The sequence below is a fragment of the Saimiri boliviensis genome, chromosome 1 (assembly GCF_048565385.1).
Source record: "Saimiri boliviensis isolate mSaiBol1 chromosome 1, mSaiBol1.pri, whole genome shotgun sequence".
NCBI classification, from domain to species: Eukaryota; Metazoa; Chordata; class Mammalia; order Primates; family Cebidae; genus Saimiri; species Saimiri boliviensis.
Genome location: NC_133449.1, coordinates 187,254,927 through 187,277,328, shown reverse-complemented (window position 1 = coordinate 187,277,328; position 22,402 = coordinate 187,254,927). Strand labels below are relative to the sequence as shown.

The window sequence follows — 22,402 nt, the reverse complement described above, 5'->3', positions numbered from 1 at the left end:
CAAACAAAACACAAACACACACAACACATGCATAGATATGTCTTTACAATCCACCTTCATCTGCACACAACCTTTATTCTTGTTACAGTGGAAAGTGGAAGAAATGTTTCTCTTGCACCTAAAGCCAATCCCTCACCTGTGTGCTGAATTCCATCCTCTCTTACCCTTTCAGATTTCGATAATCATGATGGAGACTTATGAAGGAAAACTCCACAGGTGATAAATATTTCATCTATAGAAAACTATTGACACAATAGAATGTTTACAATATATTCTTTTTTTTTTATTGAGACAGAGTCTCGCTCTGTCGCCCAGGCTGGAGTGCAGTGGCGCTGTCTCGGCTCACTGTAACCTCCGTCTCCCAGGTTCAAGCAATTCTTCTGCCTCAGTCTCCTGAGTAGCTGTGATTACAGGTGAATGCCACCATGCCTGGCTAATTTTTATATTTTTAGTAGAGACAAGGTTTCACCATGTTGGCCAGGCTGGTCTCGAATGCCTGACCTCATGATCCACCAGCCTCGGCCTTCCAAAGTGCTGGCATTACAGGCATGAACCACTGTGCTCAGCCCACCATATATTCTTAAATGAAAACAAAAATTAGGCTGTACAACAATGTGTATATTAGAATAGCATTTGAAATAGATGGATAATATAGATACATAGGTAGGTAGAAAAGACAGAGAATGTATATATGAGTAGTCATTATTCCTTAATAGCAAGATTATGGGTGAGGGTACGTGTGTCTGGGGGAGTGTCTGCATTTTCTAATTTGTATGCTCAGAATTTAATTATGTTTGGAAATTAATTTTTATTTTTTAACTTTTTATTATTTTTATTTTTTATTTTATTTCTTTTTTATTTTGAGATGGAGTTTCACTCTGTCTCCCAGGCTGGCGTGCAATGGTGCAATCTCTGCTCACTGCACCCTCTGCCTCCTGGGTTAAAGCAATCCTCCTGCCTCAGCCCCCCGAGTAGCTGGGATTACAGATGCACCCCACCGCACCCAGCTAATTTTTTTTTTGTATTTTTAGTAGAGATGGGGTTATCACCATGTTGGCCCAGTTGGTCTTGAACTGCTGACCTCAGGTGATCTGTCCATTTTGGCCTCCCAAAGTGCTGGGATTACAGGCATGAGCCAAAGTGTCCGGCCACTTTTTAAATGCTGAGTACAGTGTAGGGGAAAATGGAACAAAAAAAGAGTCAGTAGGTCAGGGAAGGCATACCATAAGATCCAGGATGTTTTCTGAAGGGGTCTGCCAGTTAATCTCTGAACTCTCTAGCAGCCAACACAGAAGAAACTCAATTAATTACTGACTTATAAGATCCATAAGATAAAAACAGCTTAGTTTATTAATATATTTTCGTTTTTCAGGTAGCAAAACAGAGGTGATAATTGCACAAAGTTTCATCTCTCACATGGTAAAACTGAGAACGGTACTCCTGTATTCCATATCCAAGCACATTCATCTCTTCATTTTATGTTACTGTTTAAAAGAAGATGAGGTGAGAACAGATAACATGGAAGAGGTGTCATTTGAGTTGGATCAGAGAAGGGGCAATACTGCAGCTCTGACAGACAGGGATAGGAAAGGTGTTTCAAGGAGAGGGAAAAGCCAGAGTAACAATAAAGCAATAGAAAAGCAAAATCAGGGAGCAATCAGCTATTTGTTTAGAGTTATGGTTTTGGGTACCTAGCTCATGTGAAATGTAAAAACTCCGTATGCTTTGGTTCAATAAATTAAAATGTTTTCATTAAAATCTAGTTCTAAATTTGATTTAACATCACCAAAAATATTTTAAATGGAAATGATAGTTGTATCTACTTCATAGACTTTTTGTGACAATTAAATGATGTAAAGGTTGGACACACTGGCTCAAGCCTGTAATCCCAGCACTTGGAGGGGCTGAGGTGGGCAGATCATGAGGTGAGGAGTTCAAGACCAGCCTGGACAATATGGTGAAACCTCATCTCTACTAAACATACAAAAAATTAGCTGAGTGTGGTGGCAAGCGCCTGTAATCCCAGCTACTTGGGAGGCTGAGGCAGGAAAATTGCTTGAACCTGGGAAGCAGAGGTTGCAGTGAGCCAAGATCACACCATTGCATTCCAGCCTGGGCAATAGGGCGACACTCTGTCTTAAGAAAAAAAAAAAAGTGATTTAAAACATTTAGCAGATACCTGGCACAAGTAAGCACTTAATAGAAGTTAGCTGCTATTATGTTATTATTATTACTATTAAGTCAGCACAGCTCCTTCCAGGCATTCTCTAAATGCACCTTTGAAAACATTCCAAAAATTAAAACCATCTTTCTTCTTTTTTTCCTTCCCTCACTGGCTCCCTCCTTTCTTCTTTCTTTCTTTTTGTTCCTCTTTCCTTCTTTCCTCCCTTCCATCCTTCCTCCATTTTTTCTTGCTGTCTTTCTTTTTAGCCATATTCTTCTCTGCCCTTCATTATATAAACTAGAAAGTAGCTGTAGAAATTTCAGGTCACATTGGCTGGGAAGGCAAAGTTAGAAAACAATAAGGAAAGAGGCAAATCCTGAGGATAACTGTTCACTCCCACTGCGAATAACGTCGTCTCCATCCAGAGCTTTAGGCTTTGAGTCTAACCCAAGAACACCTATTTGAATAACACAGTAAGAATCCATACAATGTACATTATAAAAACAAACAAAATGATACTTACACATCCAAGGATCTTGAAGACATAAACCTACGTATCAGCTGATTTTAAAGTGGACTTTCTAGTTCCAGCAGGAGAGCCAAAAGTGGGCTTGTTTTTCCTCTTGATCAGTGTGCAAATATCCCAACCAATAGCATCAACCTTATTTAGACCTTTTAAGAAAAGTACATTTTTGGCTTCATCCCAGATAATTTGAACCAGAAATGCTGAAGATAGAGCTCAGAAATCTGTGTTTTCTCAAGCCCTGCAGGGGATTCTGATGCCCACTAAAGTCTGATAATCATAGCTCACCATAAGTTGACTTCTACACAAAGTCCACGGAGTATGGAAAAAGCATAAACCAATTGATTGTCATCTCTCCATGCTCTCATGAACAAATGAAAGAAAAACAAAATGATTCTTAACTAAGAGAAGGCTAAGGGTTAGTTTCTCTCACAACTCTGGGCAAGTGGAAGAGACAGACAGGTGGAAGCATTCCCATAGCCAACAAGTCTTCAGGAAAATTGAGCTTGACTGTGCCCTAACAAAATAGTCAAATGTACCGGGTGAGGTTGCTCACACCTATAATCCCAGCACTTTAGGAGGCTGAGGTGGGCAGATCACCTGAGGTCAATAGTTCAAGAACAGCCTAGCCGACATGGTGAAACCTCGTCTCCACTAAAAATGAAAAATAAAATAAAAATAGCTAAGGTGTTGGTACACGCCTGTAATCCCAGCTATGCATGAGGCTGAGGCAGGAAAATTGCTTGAACTTAGGAGGCGAGGTTGCAGTGAATGAGCCGAGATCATGCCACTGTACTCCAGCCTGGGTGATAGAGTGAGATTTTGTCTCAGAAAAACAAAAAGAAAAAGGTGGACATGAATTAACTGGTGGCCAACTGGGTGTGTGCTCTACTATGTTATGCTGTCCCACAGAGATAATTATTGGGCCCTCCTCCCATTGGGCTGGCTGGATATAGTCCTCTTATTGACAGGGGCAGGAAACTAGAGGCACTGCCCAGTCACATCAAGGGAATTCAAGCAACAGGGAAAGGCTGTCAGGCAAAGGGGACTCTCAAGCGTTTAAAAACATGTCACACACTAACATTTAAACAGAACATTGGTACTCAAACTGCTGCATTTGAGTTCCATTAGTCTGTTTTCTATCTAAAGGATATGGTTTAAAACATTTTAAGGGAGAGTCATTATAATTAATATTTGCCTGAAGGGGCATGCCCTGGCCCCTTCCGAAGTGGTTATCCTAGGAAATTCTCATAAAAACAAACTGACAACGGCAATAAAAGAATATGTCCATAATTGTACCTTAATAGAGTTTTAAAATTTGGGAAAAATTATTAGTAGAATATCTACCAATTACAATATAATTTCTCAGATCATTTTAGGCCGATTTTGTGTAATTAAACATTATATCATAATTAAATATAAAGATTATTTAATTAGAATATGCTCTTAAATATAGAGGGCAGCTAGGGAATATGTCAAGGCTATTTCTTCACGGCTAAAATGACAACTTTAATACAAAAACACACTAAAGAATAAGATGTTCTCACTATGGATGCTGTAAATAATAAAAAATGTCACAGTCTAGGCCAGACATGGTGGCTCACACCTGTAATCTCCGCATTTTTGGGAGGCCAAGGCAGGAGGATCACTTGAGGCCAAGAGTTCAAGACCAACCTGGGTGGTAGAGCAAGACTCCATCTCTATGAAAAATAAAAATAAAAAGTCAAAGTCTAAATCTATGTAAATAACACTGATTCTATGTATGACATTCATTTTCCATTTATGCAAATACTTCCCATTTATTTCATATTTACAAAAATAAAACCATTTTATTAAAAATACTTCCTTAAAACTATACCATCTTCTGTATTTCCTCTAATCCCTATATTTACTTCCAAGTGACAATCTTTTTTTTTTGAGTTGGAGTTTCACTCTTGTTACCCATGCTGGAGTGCAATGGTACAATCTCGGCTTACCACAACCTCCGCCTCCTGGGTTCAGGCAATTCTCCTGCCTCAGCCTCCTGAGTAGCTGGGATTACAGGCATGCGCCACCACGCCCAGCTAATTTTTTGTGTTTTTAGTAGAGACGGGGTTTCACCATGTTAACCAGGATGGTCTTGATCTCTTGACCTTGTGATCCACCTGCCTCAGCCTCCGAAAGTGCTGGGATTACAGGCTTGAGCCACCACGCCTGGCCTGTAACAATCTTTTTTAAGTTTTAGGCTTTGCTGGAGATTATTATATGAAAGGATTTGATATTGCCTTGGGAAACTTTTAAAAATAATTTTATAAAAATTCTTTTTAATGGATACAATTTCTCTCTGTTTCTAGTTTGCTAGTGCATGGGCTTTGTCTTTTAAAAAAAAAGGTATGCAAATGTATAGAAATGGTTCTATTAATAGAAGGAGAAATATCTATGTTCATTATTCTTGTTTCATGAACACTGTTCTGACAAGAAGCTCACCCCAATACCAGAAATTAAATTTCTTGGTAAACTCAGAGCTATTTTAAAATTTTACTTGTCTAATAATGATGCCTTGAAAAAAAATATAATTCCTATTCAAATGCCATCAGACTCACTGATTTTCAAAATGATTTCAGTGTGATATAAAAACAGTAAGATCTGAGATTCCCTCGCTTGTCTTAACCTTCCAATAGATCCTCTACATGTTGGCTTGAAATAACAGCATACTGAGCTCTTTCATGATCAAATAAAAACTTGCCATTATTATTTCCACCCATTTTAATAGTTCATGGTGTGACTGGGCGAGGTGGCTCACACCTGTAATCCCAGCACTTTGAGAGGCTGAGGTGGGCAGATCACTGGAGGTCAGGAATTCGAGACTAGCCTGGCCAATGTGATGAAACCCCATCTCTACTAAAAATGCAAACATTAGCCAGGCATGGTGGCACACGGCTACAATACCAGCTACTCCAGAGGCTGACACAGGAGAACTGCCTGAACCTGGGAGGTTTAGTTTGCAGTGAGCCAAGATCCCGCCACTGAACTGCAGCCTGGGCAACAGAGTGAGACTTTGTCTCAAAATAATAATAATAAAAATAGTTTATGGTGCAGGAAGAGAAGATTAGGCAGAAAGTAAAATGAACCTCTAGGTCCATATGTCTTACCTCCTCCAGGCCACATTCTTTCTTATATGTCCAGAATTCAAGGATTAAGATTTTCATATTGGTTATGCACATTATGTTGTCTAATTTTCACAAGAATCCATTAAGGAAGTTACTTTTTTTTTTTTTTTGAGATGGAGTCTCACTATGTCACCAGGCTAAAGTGGAGTACAGTGGTACAATTTCGGCTCACTGCAACCACCGCCTCCCAGGTGCAAACGATTCTCCTGCCTCAGCTTCCCGAGTAGCTAGGACTACAGATGCATGCCACCACAACCGGCTAATTTTTGTGTTTTCAGTAGAGACGGGGTTTCACCATGTTGGCCAGGATGGTCTCGATCTCTTGGCCTCATAATATGCCCCCCTCAGCCTCCCAAAGTGCTGGAATTACAGGCGTGAACCACCGTGCCTGGTCAGGAAGTTAATATTTTAATTATCCTCATCTTATAGATGATGAGACTGAGTCACAGGGATAATCGGAAACTCCAAAGCCTGTATGCTTTTCCCCAGACAATATTACCAGAGACAAGGCCGGGCGCGGTGGCTCACGCCTGTAATCCCAACACTGAGGGAGGCTGAGGCTGGTGGATCACGAGGTCAAGAGATCGAGACCATCCTGGTGATGGTCAACATGGTGAAACCCCGTCTCTACTAAAAATACAAAAAATTAGCTGGGCATGGTGGCGCATGCCTGTAATCCCAGCTACTCAGGAGGCTGAGGCAGGAGAATTGCATGAACTCAGGAGGCGGAGGTTGCGCTGAGCTGAGACCGTGCCATTGCACTCCAGCCTGGGTAACAAGAGCGAAACTCCTTCTCAAAAAAAAAAAAAAAAAAAAAAAAAAAAAAAAAATATATATATATATATATATATATTAGCAGAGACAGAGGAACCCCAACCCATTTACATTCATGGAATGTACAACTACCAGTTTTAAACTAAAGGATCACCTGCATACACTCTTCTTTCCAAAGACTTTGATTTTTTTATAGTATTTACATTTTAATAATAGCCAGCATGATGAAGAAGAATTCTGCTTCTTAGCAATGTCTTGTAGTTACATTATTTAGGATTCAATTTGGCTGCATGTGGCAGAAGTTCTTAAACAATGGCTTAAGCAAGATCGGTGTTTGTTTCTATCTTATGTAAAAGCCTAAGGCAGACATCCTGGGCTGCTGCAGCAGATTCTCAGAACCAGGGACTCAGGCCCTGCCTATTTTGTTGTTATACCAGTCCCAGGTTTACCTTATGGTCCACAATTGCTACTGGAGCTCTAGCAATTACATTTGAATTCCAGCCTGCAGAAGGAGAAAGTATGGAAGAGCAGGCCTTCCTTTTTAAAAAGACATTCCCCAGAAGTTACATGTACAACTCTAGGCAGGCCATACTTGTTCTCATGGCCACCTTTTGCTGAAAGGAAGGAGGAAAAGTTTCCTTTGTTCTGGGTTGCCAGGATGCCTGCCAAAACCTAGTTGAAGTAAGAATGGGATAGGGATAGATTTGGGGGATCAATCCAGTCTCTGCCACAGGAGAGGAAAATATATTCAAGTTGGATGGACACAGGGTGGACTGGGGGCCACGGAATGCTGGAGAGCATATGCTCACAGAGATCTGGGCTACATGTAGTCAGATTTAAAGAGAAACCAGAAATCTAGATTTTTATGTGAAATTTCTTGATTCCTAAATATTGCCAGTTGACTAAAATATAAAAAACAGTGCAGGCCAAATAAAACATATCTGTGTCAAGCCTATAGGCTGATGGTTTTCTTCCTTTGATCTAAAAGATCGGACTCTGTTTCCCTTTTAGATTTATTATTTTCAATCAAACAACAAATATCGATTGAGGACTACAGTGTATAAGGTACCATGTCAAGGGTGACGAAGGACAGAAAGATATAATTTTTCACTGGAACAAGAAAGTCTCTGATGTAGGAGACAGGGTTCATGACTGGAATTGAAAAAAAAGAGGTTGCAGTAAGCTGCTTTTAGTTTTGCTTCATTTTGTTTTGGGTTTGGCCCAGTTTCTTTACCTAGCTGCTAACACTGTATCCTATTTCCTTAGGTCTTTTCTCAATGTTTAATAGTTTCCATTCTCATTTTAACTCACTCAAGTAAATGAATCTGTTCCTAGAATTCTGTACTTCTAAAATGTATCTCTTAGAAATATATATATATATATTTTTTGAGACAGGTGCCAGACTGGAGTGCAGTGGCGAGATCTTGGGTTACTGCAACCTCCGCCCCCCAGGTTCAAGCAATTCTCCTGCTTCAGCTTCCTGAGTAGCTGGACTACAGGCGTGTGCCACCATGCTCAGCTAATTTTTATATTTTTAGTAGAGTCGGGGTTTCGCCGTGTTGGCCAGGATGGTCTCGATCTCTTGACCTTGTGATCCACCCACCTCAGCCTCCCAAAGTGCTGGGATTACAGGCGTGAGCCACCGCACCCGGCCTCTCTTGGAAATATTGAGTCTTCTTTTTCTTATTTTGTCGCTAATATTTTAGTTGACTGAAAAATTGTTTTAAGCCTATCTTTACATGTGCAAGTCCTTGCAAAGTTAACCATATATGCCTACATATTATAATTTATGTCTGAACTTGACTTGCTGTCCTCAGAAGGATGTGTGATGGGACAAAAATTACTAATATGTAAATGTCTCTAACATTTATTCCTGCTTCTCCCAGAAGTAGAGTGGTGAGAGGTAACAGTAGCAAAGACCGAAGTCACCCCATCATTTCTCTTGGGAAAAGCAGTGAGTGGAACACCAGCTAATCTTCCCCTGCCCTGGAGTGATGAGTCACTCAACATTCCTGCTCTCCTCTGGTGCCGTCATGACTGGCAGATGGGAGTCAGGACCAGCTCTGTAATTTGCAAGGCCTAGTGCAAAATGAAAATGTGGATCCCTTATTCATAATTATTAAGAATTTCAAGTCTGTTACAGCAGAGCATTAAACCAAGCATGAAGTGCCTCTGTGTGTGGGTCCTATGTTGCTGCACAGGTGTCATGCCTGTGAAGTTGGCAGTGACTGTAGTGGTGCACCGCTGGACACTTCTGGCCAGGGGAGTCGGGAGCAGGTAGGCAGCAGAAAAACATAGATTGCAGACATAGGGTGAAGCTTTTGTTTCTGGGGAGTTCAGAAGCACGGGGCCATTTACAGTGTGACATTTTTTTTTAATGGAGGGGGATTCTTGTTTCTTTGTTTGTTGAAGTGTTCTTATAATGTGCATGTCCCCCTTTATGGTGTTTAAGAAATGTAAAGTAAGAAACAGCTATTATGAAAGGATGTGTTAGTCTGTAGCACTCCGCTGCCATTCAGGCACTGAGATGTAGGAGTCGCACTATACAATGGACCCTTGGACAGTGCAGGGTTTAGGAGCCCTGACCTTCCTCCCCCACAATACAAAATTGGCATGTAAGTTTTCACTCCCCAAAAACTTAACTACTAATAGCCTCCTGCTGACCAGAAGGCTTACTGATAACATCAACAGGTTATTAACACAAATTTTGTATGTTGTATGTATTATATGCTGTATTCTTACAATCAAGTAAGCTAGCAAAAAGAAAATGTTATTAAGAAAATCATAAGGTAGAGAAAATATATTTACTCTTCATTAAGTACAAGTAGATTGTCCTAAAGTTCTTCATCCTCATCATCTTCATGTTGGATAGGTAGAGAAGGAGGAGTTGGTCTTGCTGTCTCGGGGTGGCAGAGGCAGAAGAAAATCCAAGAATAAGTAGATCCACAAGGTTCGAACCCATGCTGTTGAAGGGTCAAATGTACAACCATTTCATAGCTATTAGTAATGTCACTGATTAAGGGTTGGCCCACAGTTTTATAGTAATAAGAATTTATTTGTTTGCACTTATGGCCTGAGGAAAAACAACAACAGCATTATACTTGGCCTTCTATCTCCCTTCTTCCCTCCCTCCATCCCTCCCTCCCTTCATCCAGCCCTCCTTTCTTCCTGCCCTCTCTTCCTCCCTTCCTTTCATCTTTCCTTCCTTCCTTTGCTTTCTTTCAAATAATTGTAAAGCCTTTTATTCTTTCCCAATAAGAATAAAATAGTTTCATTTAATGACAACCAATCATACTTATTTAAGCAATCAAATGATTATTTTTCTCAATATCATTGCAAAAAAGATAATACATTCTTCTTTTTTTTTTTTTGAGACAGCGTCTCGCTCTGTTGCCCAGGCTGGAGTGCAGTGGCGTGATCTCAGTTCACAGCAACCTCCGACTCCCAGGTTCAAGTAATTCTCTTACCTCAGTTTCCTGAGTAGCTAGGATTACAGATGTGTACCACCACACCCAGCTAATTTTTGTATTTTTAGTAGAGACGGGATTTCACCATGTTGGCCAGGCTGGTCTTGAACTCCTGACCTTATGATCTGCCCACCTTGGCCTCCCAAAGTGCTGGGATTACAGGTGTGGGCCACTGCGCCCAACCCCATATTAAATTCTTATTTGTTCAAGGCTGATGTCCTATAAGATAACCTCACTCACCGGGAGCTATGTTCAAAGATAAGGACCCTCCCTTCAGTTTCTACATATTCTCTTTTTTGACAGAAAGCTCCCTCAACCCTCCTGCTTTGAGTAATAGGCCACTTTACCGCCTAAATACAGCTTGTGTTGGGTTCCAAATATCACTTTTATACCATCACTTTTTTTCTTAAGAGATGGAGTCTTGCTGTTTTGTCCAGACTGAAGTGCAGTGGCACAATCATAGCTCACTGCAGCTTCAATTTCCTGGGCTCAAGGGATCCTCCTGACTCAGCCTCTCAAGTAGCTGGGACTAGAGGTGCGTGCCACCACACTTGGCTAATCCATCACTTTTTAATCACTTTTTTCACTCTTGAAAAAAATTCTCCTGTGAAATATATGACACCTGCTATCTCTCCTTGTCATTGGAAACCACATATTTCTGGTCACTCCTACTAAGAGGCTTCAAAATCCTTAGTCCCCTTGTTCTCCACCAAGATCATCCTTAAAAAGTCAAACATTGAATCAATCCAACCATCCATCTCCACTCCTACACCAACATTGCTAGGCTATTGGAGAAAATATCACAAATGTAGAGATTATTTCTATCATAATGTCTCTACCTCATTTGGTCTTTTTATACTACCTGGCAAGCCCTTATATGTCCCTAGAGAATGATCTCTACAATTTTACACACAATCTACTGAAAATGTCTTCCTCATTCCACCTCTGCTGACTCTAATTTCTTTTCTCTTAGTAATTAACCTCCCCACCCCCCAAATATTGCTTTTGAGTATTGACTTTTTCCATTTCTTGCCCCTATATTTACAAACAAGTCTATAAATATATCCACTGAGGTAAAGTGATTGCATTAATTGCCCCAGTTAATGACCTCTCTTTTCCACACCCTTTGCCCTACAATTTTGTAGTCCCTTCCCATTCTGATCCTGTGCTTGGTCATATAATTTCCTTTCGTGGAGGCTTGAAGAAGTACTTGCATATTTCTGCTTTCTGTTTGGAGCTCTGCCAGGACCTTGAACAGAAGCCCAAGCTAACCTGCTGGAGAATGAGAGCACATGGAGCAGAGCTGAATTGTCCTAGCCAGGACCTTCCCAGTCCAACCAGTCCCAACCAATCTATCAGTTGACCACAGAGCATGAATAAGCCTGAAAATAAGACTTGCCAAATCTGGTTCAGTAGAACTGCCAGCTTAATCTGCAGACTCAATGAGAAACAATACGAATGGTTTGTTACATAGCAATGGCTGACTAGTACAAATTCGTACCTCCATCTCTCCACTCTCAGTGGAAGAAAAATCCTTTTTCCTCTGTAAGGCAAATTCGTCGACTTGCCCTTTATCCCATTTTTGTATTTCAGATCTCATCCTTTCGATTATCTCTGTCTACATTGTATTTTCAACCTCTTGCTCCCTTTTGATCTCTTTCCCTCTTATATTAATATAAGCATGTTCAAATCTTTCCCATTAAAATAAAACAAACATACAAAAATAAACCTGTGCCTCCCACAAACTATTGACCTATTCTGTCAGATTCTTCTCATTTATATTCCTTGAAAGGATAATAATTTATACTAATGCATTAGTTAGGGTTCTCCAGAGAAACTGCACCAACAGGATGTATATGAGTATTTATAGAGAGAGATTTATTTTAAGCAATTGTTTTATGCAATTATGTAGGCTCAGTGAATTTAAAATCTGATAATATAGGCTAGCAGGCTAGAGACTCAGGGAAAAGTCACAACTGGAGTGCACAGGCAGTCTGCTGGTAGAATTATTTCTTGCTCAGAGGTCAGTCTTTGTTCTATTGTGGCCTTCAATTAATTACATGAGGCCCACCCACATGATAGAAGGTAATCTGTTTTACTCAAAGTTTTCCAATTTCAATGTTAATCTTATCCAAAAAACATCTTCACAAACGAACAAAAAATTAAAAAACAAAAAAAGAAAGAAACAAATGAACAAAAAATTTAAAAAAATTAAAATCTTCACAGAACAAACACTATAATGTTTGACCAAATATCTGGGTACCATAGCACAGCCAAGCTGACATATAAAATTAACCATCACAACGTGCTATACCCATTTTTTTTATCCATTAACCATTTACCTTTTCAGTTATCATCTTATTAATCTACCAAGGCACGTGATACTACAAATGCTCTCATCTTTGTCCTTTTACTTTCTTTATAGCCCTCTCTCTTGGATTGCTTCCTACCTCTCTGACTGCTGCTCTTCAGGTTCATTTATGGCCCACCTTTCTTCTCTTTCTTATTCTTTTTTTTTTGATGGAGGATCTCTCTATGCTACCCAGCCTGGTCTCAAACTCCTGGATTCAAGGGATCCTCCTGCCTCAGCCTCTCAAATACCTGAGATTATAGGTCTAAAACTGTACATCATCTTAGGGTTGCGCTTCCCAGACTGCCTAGGCCTTCTCAGGTACCAGTGGCTCCAGCTACCAAATCTGTATCTTCCACTTAGCTCACTCTTCTGAGCTTCATTCATTCATTCATTCTTTCATTGAAGGTATTGACAGAGTGTCTATATTAATGAATGTTAAGCACTATGGGGCCTTGTGGAAACTTTTATAATGTCCCTCTAGAACGCTGCCTCCTGTTATTCACACCCTTGTTCTACTCCTCCCTTTGAGTGTAGGCTTCCAATGAACAGAATACAGCAAAAGTGATGAGATGTTACTTATGAGATTGGGTTATAAAAACACTCTGGCTTCTTTCTTATTAACTCTCTCTTACCCTCTCTTAGAGCTGTCTCCTTCTATCTTCCTCAGAGGTCTTTACTCTGGGAGGAGCAAGCTGACATGTTGTGTGGGAAGCCTTACGAAGAGGCTTATATGGCAGGGAACTCAGGTTTCAAGCCAATAACCAGAAATAACTTGATGCCTGCTGCCAGCTATGCTAGTAAACTTGAAAGCAGGTCCTCTCCACTTCAGTCTTGAGATGACTGCCTCCCATGTCCATAACCTTCTGAGAGATCCTGAGTCAGGGGCACCCAGTTAAGTTGTATAACTAATGAGCTAGTCAAAGGGATGTGGATGAAAGTGGTGTGTGCAACTTCTGGAATGTGCCCTTAAAAGAAAGGTAACATCATTGTTTCCCTTTCACTCCTTTTCTGCTGGCTAGAATGCAGTGTAATTGTGGTGGTGAGTTGAGGACTTTTTTTTTTTTTTTTTTTAGGATGGAGTCTTGCTCTTGTTGCCCAGGCTTAAGTGCAATGGCACTGTCTTGGCTCACTGCAACCTGTGCCTCCCTGGTTCAAGTGATTCTCCTGCTACTCAGCCTCCTGAGTAGCTGGGATTACAGGCACTCGCCACCACATCCAGCCAATTTTTGTATTTTTAGTAGAGACAGGGTTTCTCCATGTTGGTCAGGTTGGTCTCGAACTCTCAACCTCAGATGATCCACCTGCCTCAGCCTCCCAAAGTGCTGGGATTACAGGCGTGAGTCACCATGCCTGGCTGAGGATTGTTGATCCACAGAAACCACCAGAAAATAAATATCTATGATTACAGGCTGCTGTGTGTTTATGTCATTTGTTTTACAGTAATAAATAAGTAATGCAGAGCTGGCTACTCAGGATCCATCATCAAATAATAAATGGTTCCTGACATCAATGATCCTTCAGTCCATTAGGGGTGATAGAACAGTGTTCCCGTGACCACCACACATTATGGTTGGTGTTAAAATATACACAGCAACTGAGGGGAGCACAAAGAGAATTTCAATCGTACTTGAAGGTGAAAAGATTCACTCAGTGGATTTTATTTTGTCATTGAAGAGGCTAAATCATTTTATGAAAATGAAGAGAAAAAGATGGTGGGATACTTGAGGAAAAAATGACTTTTTAGCACCTATGCTGGCAAGAATAGTTGAAGGAATTGGAAAGGAAACAGCTAATGGTATTGCAGTATAGTCGGGATTGGAAATGATGGACTTAACACAATCTTCAATCTGAGGCTGGGATTTATTATTTAAATACTTTAGCAATCTGGATATAAGATTAGAGAAATTGATGGCTGAATTTGGGATTTCAGAGAAGATGAAACAGAAAAGCAAAGAACCAAGGAAGAAGATGACCTGACAAAATAGTAAGAGAATTCTTGCAGTTCTGGCACATAGAATTTAAACTGACTAGGAAAAGAAAGACAATCAAAGATGCTGAGAGTTTAGGGAAAATGCACCTGATTCTGATCCCCCACAAATCACTGAAATTAAGGGAGTCAGTGCTGTGTTTCGTTTAAGCCTAGGTGAGGTACTCCCTCTCTGAGGTGCAGAAAATGCACAGCTGAGAAGAAAACTCAGGTATGCAACTATGAAAACCATGAATGATTGCACTAGTTCCCTAGTTTCTTCTAGGGTAAGTGAATCCCTAATTTTTAGGGGGAGAAATAACAATTGTATTTCCTAATGTCTCCTGTAGCTAGAGATAGCCATGTAGCTAATGAGCTGGTCAAAGGAATGTGGAATGAAGCAGTGTGTGCAACTTCTGAACTGTGCCCTTAAAAGGAAGGCAATAGCCGGGCGCAGTGGCTCAAGTCTGTAATCCCAGCACTTTGGGAGGCCGAGGCGGGTGGATCACAGGTCAAGAGATCTAGACCATCCTGGTCAACATGGTGAAACCCCGTCTCTACTAAAAATACAAAAAAATTAGCTGGGCATGGTGGCGCGTGCCTGTAATCCCATCTACTCAGGAGGCTGAGGCAGGAGAATTGCTTGAACCCAGGAGGCAGAGGTTGCGGTAAGCCGAGATCGCGCCATTGCACTCCACACTCCAGCCTGGGTAACAAGAGCGAAACTCCGTCTCAAAAAAAAAAAAAAAAAAAAAAAAAGGAAGGTAATACTGTTTTCCTTTCACTCTTTTTCTGCTGGCTGGAATGTGGTGTAACTGTGGTGGCGAGCTGACTTGAACCATGAGTAAGAGACTACATCCTAGGGAGAGCAGAACAACAGAAGGGGCCCATATCCCTGAATGATCTCATAGAGCCTTCACACCAGCCCTAGTCTTACATGAGGGACAATTATTAAACTTGAGCATTTTTCAAGCCACTTTGAACGTGGGTCTCTGTAACAAGCATCGGGACCTATATTTCACCTATTTTTCACCTATATTTCACCTATTTCAGATGCCCACTAAAAAAGATAAAGTGGGAATATATATGACCATAGCATAAGTCAGAAAGCAGTAAGCAATAAATAGAGGCACATGTAAAAATTAAGGATGTGGATAATAATCACCTCAAGTCAGGCTGGGAACTTTCATAAGAGGTTAGAATTTCTGACCCATGACAGACTCCGGACATTCCATTCGGTGGTGGAGTGCAGGCCAGGGAATGTGACTACGTGCTCTTAACAATCATCCATTGATTTTCTTATCAGATTTCTGACTGATTTTATTGAGAAAAATATTATATGGCCCAAGATAAAACTGGAGTGAATCGCAGAGGAGAAATTATTCAGGGCCCTTTCGTTATCTAGAGCTGTAATAACTAAATAGGTAACCACTGGCTACACGTGGCTAATTAGATTTAAATCAATTAAAATTCAATAAAATTTTAAAACTGAGTTCCACACATCAGCCACATTTCAAGCGTTCAGGGGTCACGGGTGGCCAGTAGCTTACTGTATCGGACAGCACAGATAAGGAACATTTCCATCATGCCAGAAAGTGCTATCGGACAGTTCTAGAGAGATCTAAGAGACAGTATGTGTCTCTTGCCCACCAATACTCAATCTCGTCCTCAGTCTGTGTGCAGTCCAAGCCCAAAGACTCCCTAGGCTCTCCACTTCCTACCGAAGATTTAAAAACTGGTAGTGCCAACAGAAATCATTTAGCCTAGTCCCGCCAAGAAAGTGATGTGGTAATCAAGTCCAAGATTCTGCCACATAAGTAAGTCAGATCATCAAGTCGGCGGCCACGTCTCGGACCCGCTGAGAGAAGGCGGGGCAAAGGGGCGGGGCGAGAGCAGCTCCCGGTGGGTGCCGTCCAGAGGCCGGGGGCGGGGCCAAGCGCGGCTGGGCGGGGCTGTGAGAGGCCGGCCGGGGGCGGGGCAGCTGGCGGGTCGGCGCGGACCCAGCCGTGCGTGCTCACGTGACCGGTCCGCGAGGCCCAGCTCGCGCAGTCGTCCCGGCTAGCAAAGATGGCGGCCGAGAGGGAGCCTCCTCCGCTGGGGGACGGAAAGTCCACCGACTTTGAGGAGCTGGAAGACGGAGATGACCTGTTCACCAGCACTGTCTCCACGCTAGAGGTGAGACCGCGTCGCTGTGGGTGCTGCGCTGCGCCGCTGCCACTCGTCTCACCTTTAAGTGCCTTTCCTCTGCCCCGACTTGTCCTCCCCACCCCCCCGGGTTTGCAAGGACCGTCTTGGGGTGACACCTGTGACGCGCTCCCCACCTCCGGTGCTTGTCACAGGGCTGTGGCTTGGGTTGAGCGGCAAGGCCTCCTCAGGAGAGCAGCCTACGGCCCTGGGGTGCCGACCTAATCCTCTGAGGGGCCGGGACATTGCAGCGCCCTTTCCCAGCTCAGCTGGCCTTTCTCGGTGTCACTTGCACCTCCTCCTCTTCCAAGCCAGAAAAGGGCTTGCTCTGCAACCCAGTAAACCTCCAAGGAGCTCCCTGGGGGCTTCGGTAGCCCTTTTGGAGAGATGCTCGCTTTTCCTTTCCCAAAGGAGGGTGTGCCGCTGCCAGGGGAGCTCAGTGAAGTGAGCGCTGAGCGGCTGAGGGTCTGTGGGGAGCGAGTGGGTGCACTCTCCCAGGAACAGTCCTTCACGGACTGCTGGCTACCCTTGAGGGAACTGCTTCAGATTTGGACTGCCAAATGGGTAAATGCATTTGCCTGTTTTTGTTTGTCTTTAGTTCCTAGTCTTTTAAAAGGTCGTAGTATTTATGAAATGTAAAGCTGAAGGCGGGATTAGTACAGGAAACTGCTGTTGTGTTTTGGGGTTTTTTTTTCCTAAGTTACCAAGGGAGAAATAGAAACAGATCTCCACTCCTTTTTCCTCTTTTCTCGCATGATCAGCGATCTCTGAAGCTGTGTGTTCCTGTTTTTGTCAGAGGAAACACCCTCTGTGAACTTAACTCTGTTGGGCCCTCCTGTATCCAGTTCACATTTGAATTGTTTTGCATTCGATGAGAGCACCCCCACACACCTAACAGCCCAATTGTAAGTGTGTGTATGTGAATTAAAATGTAAGAAATTTCCCAGAGAATTGTTTACCTTAGGCTGTACTTTCTTATAAAGTACTTTTAATAACTTCTCTTGGCTTGGTCAACTCTACACCAAATCAATTGGAAATTACTGTAAAATATCCATTATCTGAAATTCAGTTACCTGAATCTGGAAACCCGGAAACCGTTTTCAGCACTGATGACTTTCTGCTAATTGCATGGGCTGTGTCCCAGATAAACCCCACCTCCCCTCAGGTTATAGGTTCCTGCGGCTAGTGTTAGTGTCCTGATCTTCTTCGTGTCTCTCACAAAATCTTGAACGTTTGCATTTATTAGGTTGATGCAAAAATAATTTTTTTTTTTTTTTTTGGGGGGGTGGGGACGGAGTTTCGCTCTTGTTACCCAGGCTGGAGTGCAATGGCGCGATCTCGGCTCACCGCAACCTCCGCCTCCTGGGTTCAGGCAATTCTCCTGCCTCAGCCTCCTGAGTAGCTGGGATTACAGGCACACGCCACCATGCCCAGCTAATTTTTTTTGTATTTTTAGTAGAGACGGGGTTTCACCATGTTGACCAGGATGGTCTCGATCTCTTGACCTCGTGATCCACCCGCCTCGGCCTCCCAAAGTGCTGGGATTACAGGCTTGAGCCACCGCGCCCGGCCTAAAAATAATTTTAATAGCCAAAAGCGGCAATGACTTTTGCACCCACCAACCTAATAGTAGAAGTTTGCTTGAGTTAAAACCAGCACCTCCTCAAATTAGTAAAAGTTATTGTGCATAATATATTTTCAGGGATTAGTATCCTTTTAGCCTTTTATACTTACTGAACACCTATTTTAATGTGTACATGTGTTGAAAGTGTGCAGGATCTTAAGACCTGTATTCCTTTTGGAGGATATAGTTTTTCTTTCTTTCTTTCTTTTTTTTTTTTTTTTTTTGAGATGGAGTTTCGCTCTTGTTACCCAGGCTGGAGTGCAGTGGCGCCATCTCAGCTCACCGCAACCTCCGCCTCCCGGGTTCAGGCAATTCTCCTGCCTCAGCCTCCTGAGTAGCTGGGATTACAGGCACGCGCCACCATGCCCAGCTAATTTTTTGTATTTTTAGTAGAGACGGGGTTTCACCATGTTAACCAGGATGGTCTCGATCTCTTGACCTTGTGATCCACCCGCCTCAGCCTCCCAAAGTGCTGGGATTACAGGCGTGAGTCACCGCGCCCGGCCTGGAGGATATAGTTTTTCTACCAGGGAGAATCAGAATAAACTTGCTTGACTGTAGTGTGAACTAGAATGCTAAGCATTCTGTTGCGGGTTGTTTAGACTTGAGTAAACAAGAACTATAATCTCTATTTCCCATGTAGTTGGAACTTTTTTTTTTTTTTTTTTTTTTTTTGGGGGGTTGGAGTCTTGCACTGTCGCACTGTCACCAGGCTGGAGTGCAGTGGCGTGATCTCGGCTCACTGCAACCTCCGCCTCCCGGGTTGAAGCGATTTTCCTGCCTCCGCTCCCAAGTAGCTGGGACTACAGGCGCGTGTCACCAAGCCCGGCTAATGTTTTGTATTTTAGTAAAGACGGGGTTTCACCGTGTTGGCCAGGATGGTCGCGATCTCCTGACCTCGTGATCTACCCGCCTCAGTCTTCCAAAGTGCTGGGATTACAGGAGTGAGCCACGGCACCCCACTGAACTTTTTTTTTTTTAAAAAAAACAGAGTGTTTTCTTGATTTTTGCTCAAAGCAAAAAAAAAGACGAAAAAAAAAAAAGCAGTGTTTAACCCTTTTTCAGTAATTAATGTAATGCCCTGTGAAAGTTGTAAACGCGTTTTTGTTTTTTTTTATTGTTCATCTCAGCCCGTTATTCAATGTACTCATTTAGGTTACTAATTTTCAGAAGGTGGTGTGGCTATGAGATTTGTAAAGTCAGATTTATTTTTTTCTTTTCAAACTTGGGAAGGATATATAGCAGTATTTCTTAGTATACCAAAACTGTTTTAAAGGAATGTTCTTTCAGTACTTCACTTTTCTTTTAAACAGTGCTTTTCAAACTGTAATATGCTAGAGAATCCACAGTATTCATCTTTAAAATGCAGATGCCTGTGCGTCACTGGAAACTGCATGTTTAATAAGTGTTCTAGATCTGTGTTTTGCAATCTTTATAAATAGGAATCTTGTTGAAGCGCAAATTCTGATTCTGTAGGACTGGGTAGAGCCCAATATTCTGCATTTGTAACAAGCTTTCCTGATATCAGTGCTTCTGGTCCACAAACAACATTGAGTTGCAAGGCCCTAGGTGATTCTGATGTAGATCTTCAGACTTGAGTAGTTATTACCTAAGAAGATGTATACTAACTAAAACATAAAATTGAAAGTAAGACATATAAATGAATGTCTTTTAAGTAAGTCAGAGTTTATTATATTATTCATGTAGGAACTTTTTCATTTGAGAGCATTTAATTTGCAGGGGGATCAATTGAAATTTAAGTGAAAATCATATTAAGTGAAAATCAATTGAAATTTAAGTGAAAATGATCAAATCAGGGTAATTAGCTTATCCATTACCTCAAACATTTATCAGTTATTTGCGTTAGGAACATTAAAAATCTGCTCATCTAGCCCTTTGCAAATATACGGTAAATTGTTGTTAATTTTAATCAATGTATGGTGTTCTAGAACACGACAATTTATTCTTCCTATTTAGCCGTAATTTTGTATGTTACCCCATTTTTGACTACTGCCCCCTTCCCAGACTGTAGTAATGACTAGTCTACTTTATACTTACATAAGATCAACTTTTTTAACTTCTGCATATGAGTGAGAACATGCAGTTTTTGTCTTTCTGTGCCTGGCTTATTTCACTTAGCATAATGTTCTCCAAGCTCATCCATGTTGTTGCAAATGACAGGATTTCATTCCTTTTTGTAGTTGAGTAGTATTCCATCATGTATATATACCGCATGTTCTTAATTTATTCATCTGTTGATGGATACTTAGATTGCTTCCAAATCTTGGCTATTGTGAATAGTGTTGCAGTAAGCATGGGAGCACAGATACCTCCAACATACTTATTTCTTTTACTTTGGATATTTACCCAGTAGTAGGATTGCTGGATCATATGGTAGTTGTATTTTAGTTTTCTGAGTAAACTCCATACTGTTTTCCATAATGGCTATACTAATTACATTCCCATCAGCAGTGTATAAGAGATATGCATCCTTGCTAGCATTTGTTATTTTTTGACTTTTTATTTTTATTTGTTTTTATTTATTTTTATTTTTTTGAGACAGTCTCGCTGTGTCACCCAGGCTGTAGTGCAGTGGTTTGATCTTGGCTCACTGTAATCTCCACCTCCCACGTTCAAGTGATTCTCCTGCCTCAGCCTTCTGAGTAGCTAGGACTACAGGCATGTGCTACCATGCCCTATTTTTCGACTTTTTAATAGCTGTTCTGATTGGGGTGAGATGATACCTTATTGTGGTTTTGATTTGTATTTCACTGATGATTAGTGATATTGAGAATATTTTTCTTATGTGTATATTTTTTAAACCAATATTAAATTCCTCCCCTTTGAAAATTAATAGGAGCTCACATAAAGCTCTATCAGTAAATAAAACATTTCAAACCCCTACTGTATGTTTCTGTTTTGACTATAAAACAGAAAAGGGATGGAAACAGAGAAGGGAATGAGAAGGGAAAAAATCTGTTAGAGGCTTGTTCTTTTAAGGTACCTGAGAGGCAAGGCTTTAAGTTGTTTATGAATACTGTTTTATTCCTTAAATGGTACAACCCTAAGCTTAACAGTGCTTGACCTTTAAGTACCATTTTGTGTGGAGTAGTAGATACTTTTTTTTTTTTTTAAGATCAGGAATTTATATTAACTACCTGGTTCTTTTTTAAAAACAGCCGTGTTGAGATATAATTTATATACCACACAATTTACCCATTTGATACGTACAATTTAATGGTTTCCACTATATTCACAGATATGTCCAACATCACCTCAAAAATACACCCTGTACCCTTTAGTTATCATTCCACACCCTAATTCCCTCATCCTCTCTGCCCTCAACGCTAAGCAACCACTGATCTACATTCTGTCTTTATAGAGTTTCCTATTTTGGACTTAATAGGAATGAACTGTATAATATATGGTCTTTTGTGATGGGCTTTTTTCCTTTAGTACAGTGGTTTCATAGTCTGTAGCATGTATCAGTACTTAAATATTTTATATGACTAAATAATATTCTATGGTATGGCTGTACCACAGTTTATTTAACCATTTGTTGATGGACATGTGGGTGTTTTTCACCTTTGGCTCTTATGAATAATGCTGTTCTACACATTCGTGTACAAGTGGAATTGCTGGGTTATGTGGTTGCTCCATGTTTAATAATTTGAAGAGTTGCCAGACTGATTTCCCAAAATAGAATGAGTTGGAGGCACTTTTTTTTTTTTTTTTTTTGAGGCAGAGTCACATTCTGTGGCCAGGCTGGAGTGCAGTGGCATGATCTCGGCTCACTGCATCCTCCACCTCCTGGATTCAAGCAATTCTCCTGCCTCAGCCTCCCGAGTAGCTAGGACTACAGGCATGCGCTACCATGCCTAGATAATTTTTTTTTTGTATTTTTAGCAGAGATGGGGTTTCACCGTGTTGGCTAGGATGGTCTCAATATCTTGACCTCATGATCCACCTGCCTTGGCCTCCGAAAGTGCTGGTGGGATTATAGGCATGAACCACTGCTCCCTGCTGGTGACTTGTGTTTTTGTTCAATTACCAGTATCTTAGAGCAGATGTTTAACATTTTGTTATAAAGGAAAGCTATCTTTTCTTTTTTATTGATAGTATTTTAGATGTCACATATATGAAATTCTTTGCTAACTTTAACCCACTGTCAAAAGGGGTTCTAATTTTAGGTTTTACA

General features: G+C 41.2%; 1 protein-coding gene across 1 annotated transcript in view; it reads left to right on the top strand.

Annotated features, from left to right (window-relative positions):
• The first annotated feature begins 16,419 nt into the window (after window positions 1-16,419).
• The window catches only part of SNX2 (sorting nexin 2), a 51,506-nt gene continuing 45,523 nt past the window's right edge, over window positions 16,420-22,402 (top strand). The window contains exon 1 of the mRNA XM_003920656.4: window positions 16,420-16,571. Coding sequence (XP_003920705.1) covers window positions 16,464-16,571 — 108 coding nt within the window. The 5' untranslated portion in view covers window positions 16,420-16,463. The remainder of the gene's footprint in view (window positions 16,572-22,402) is intronic.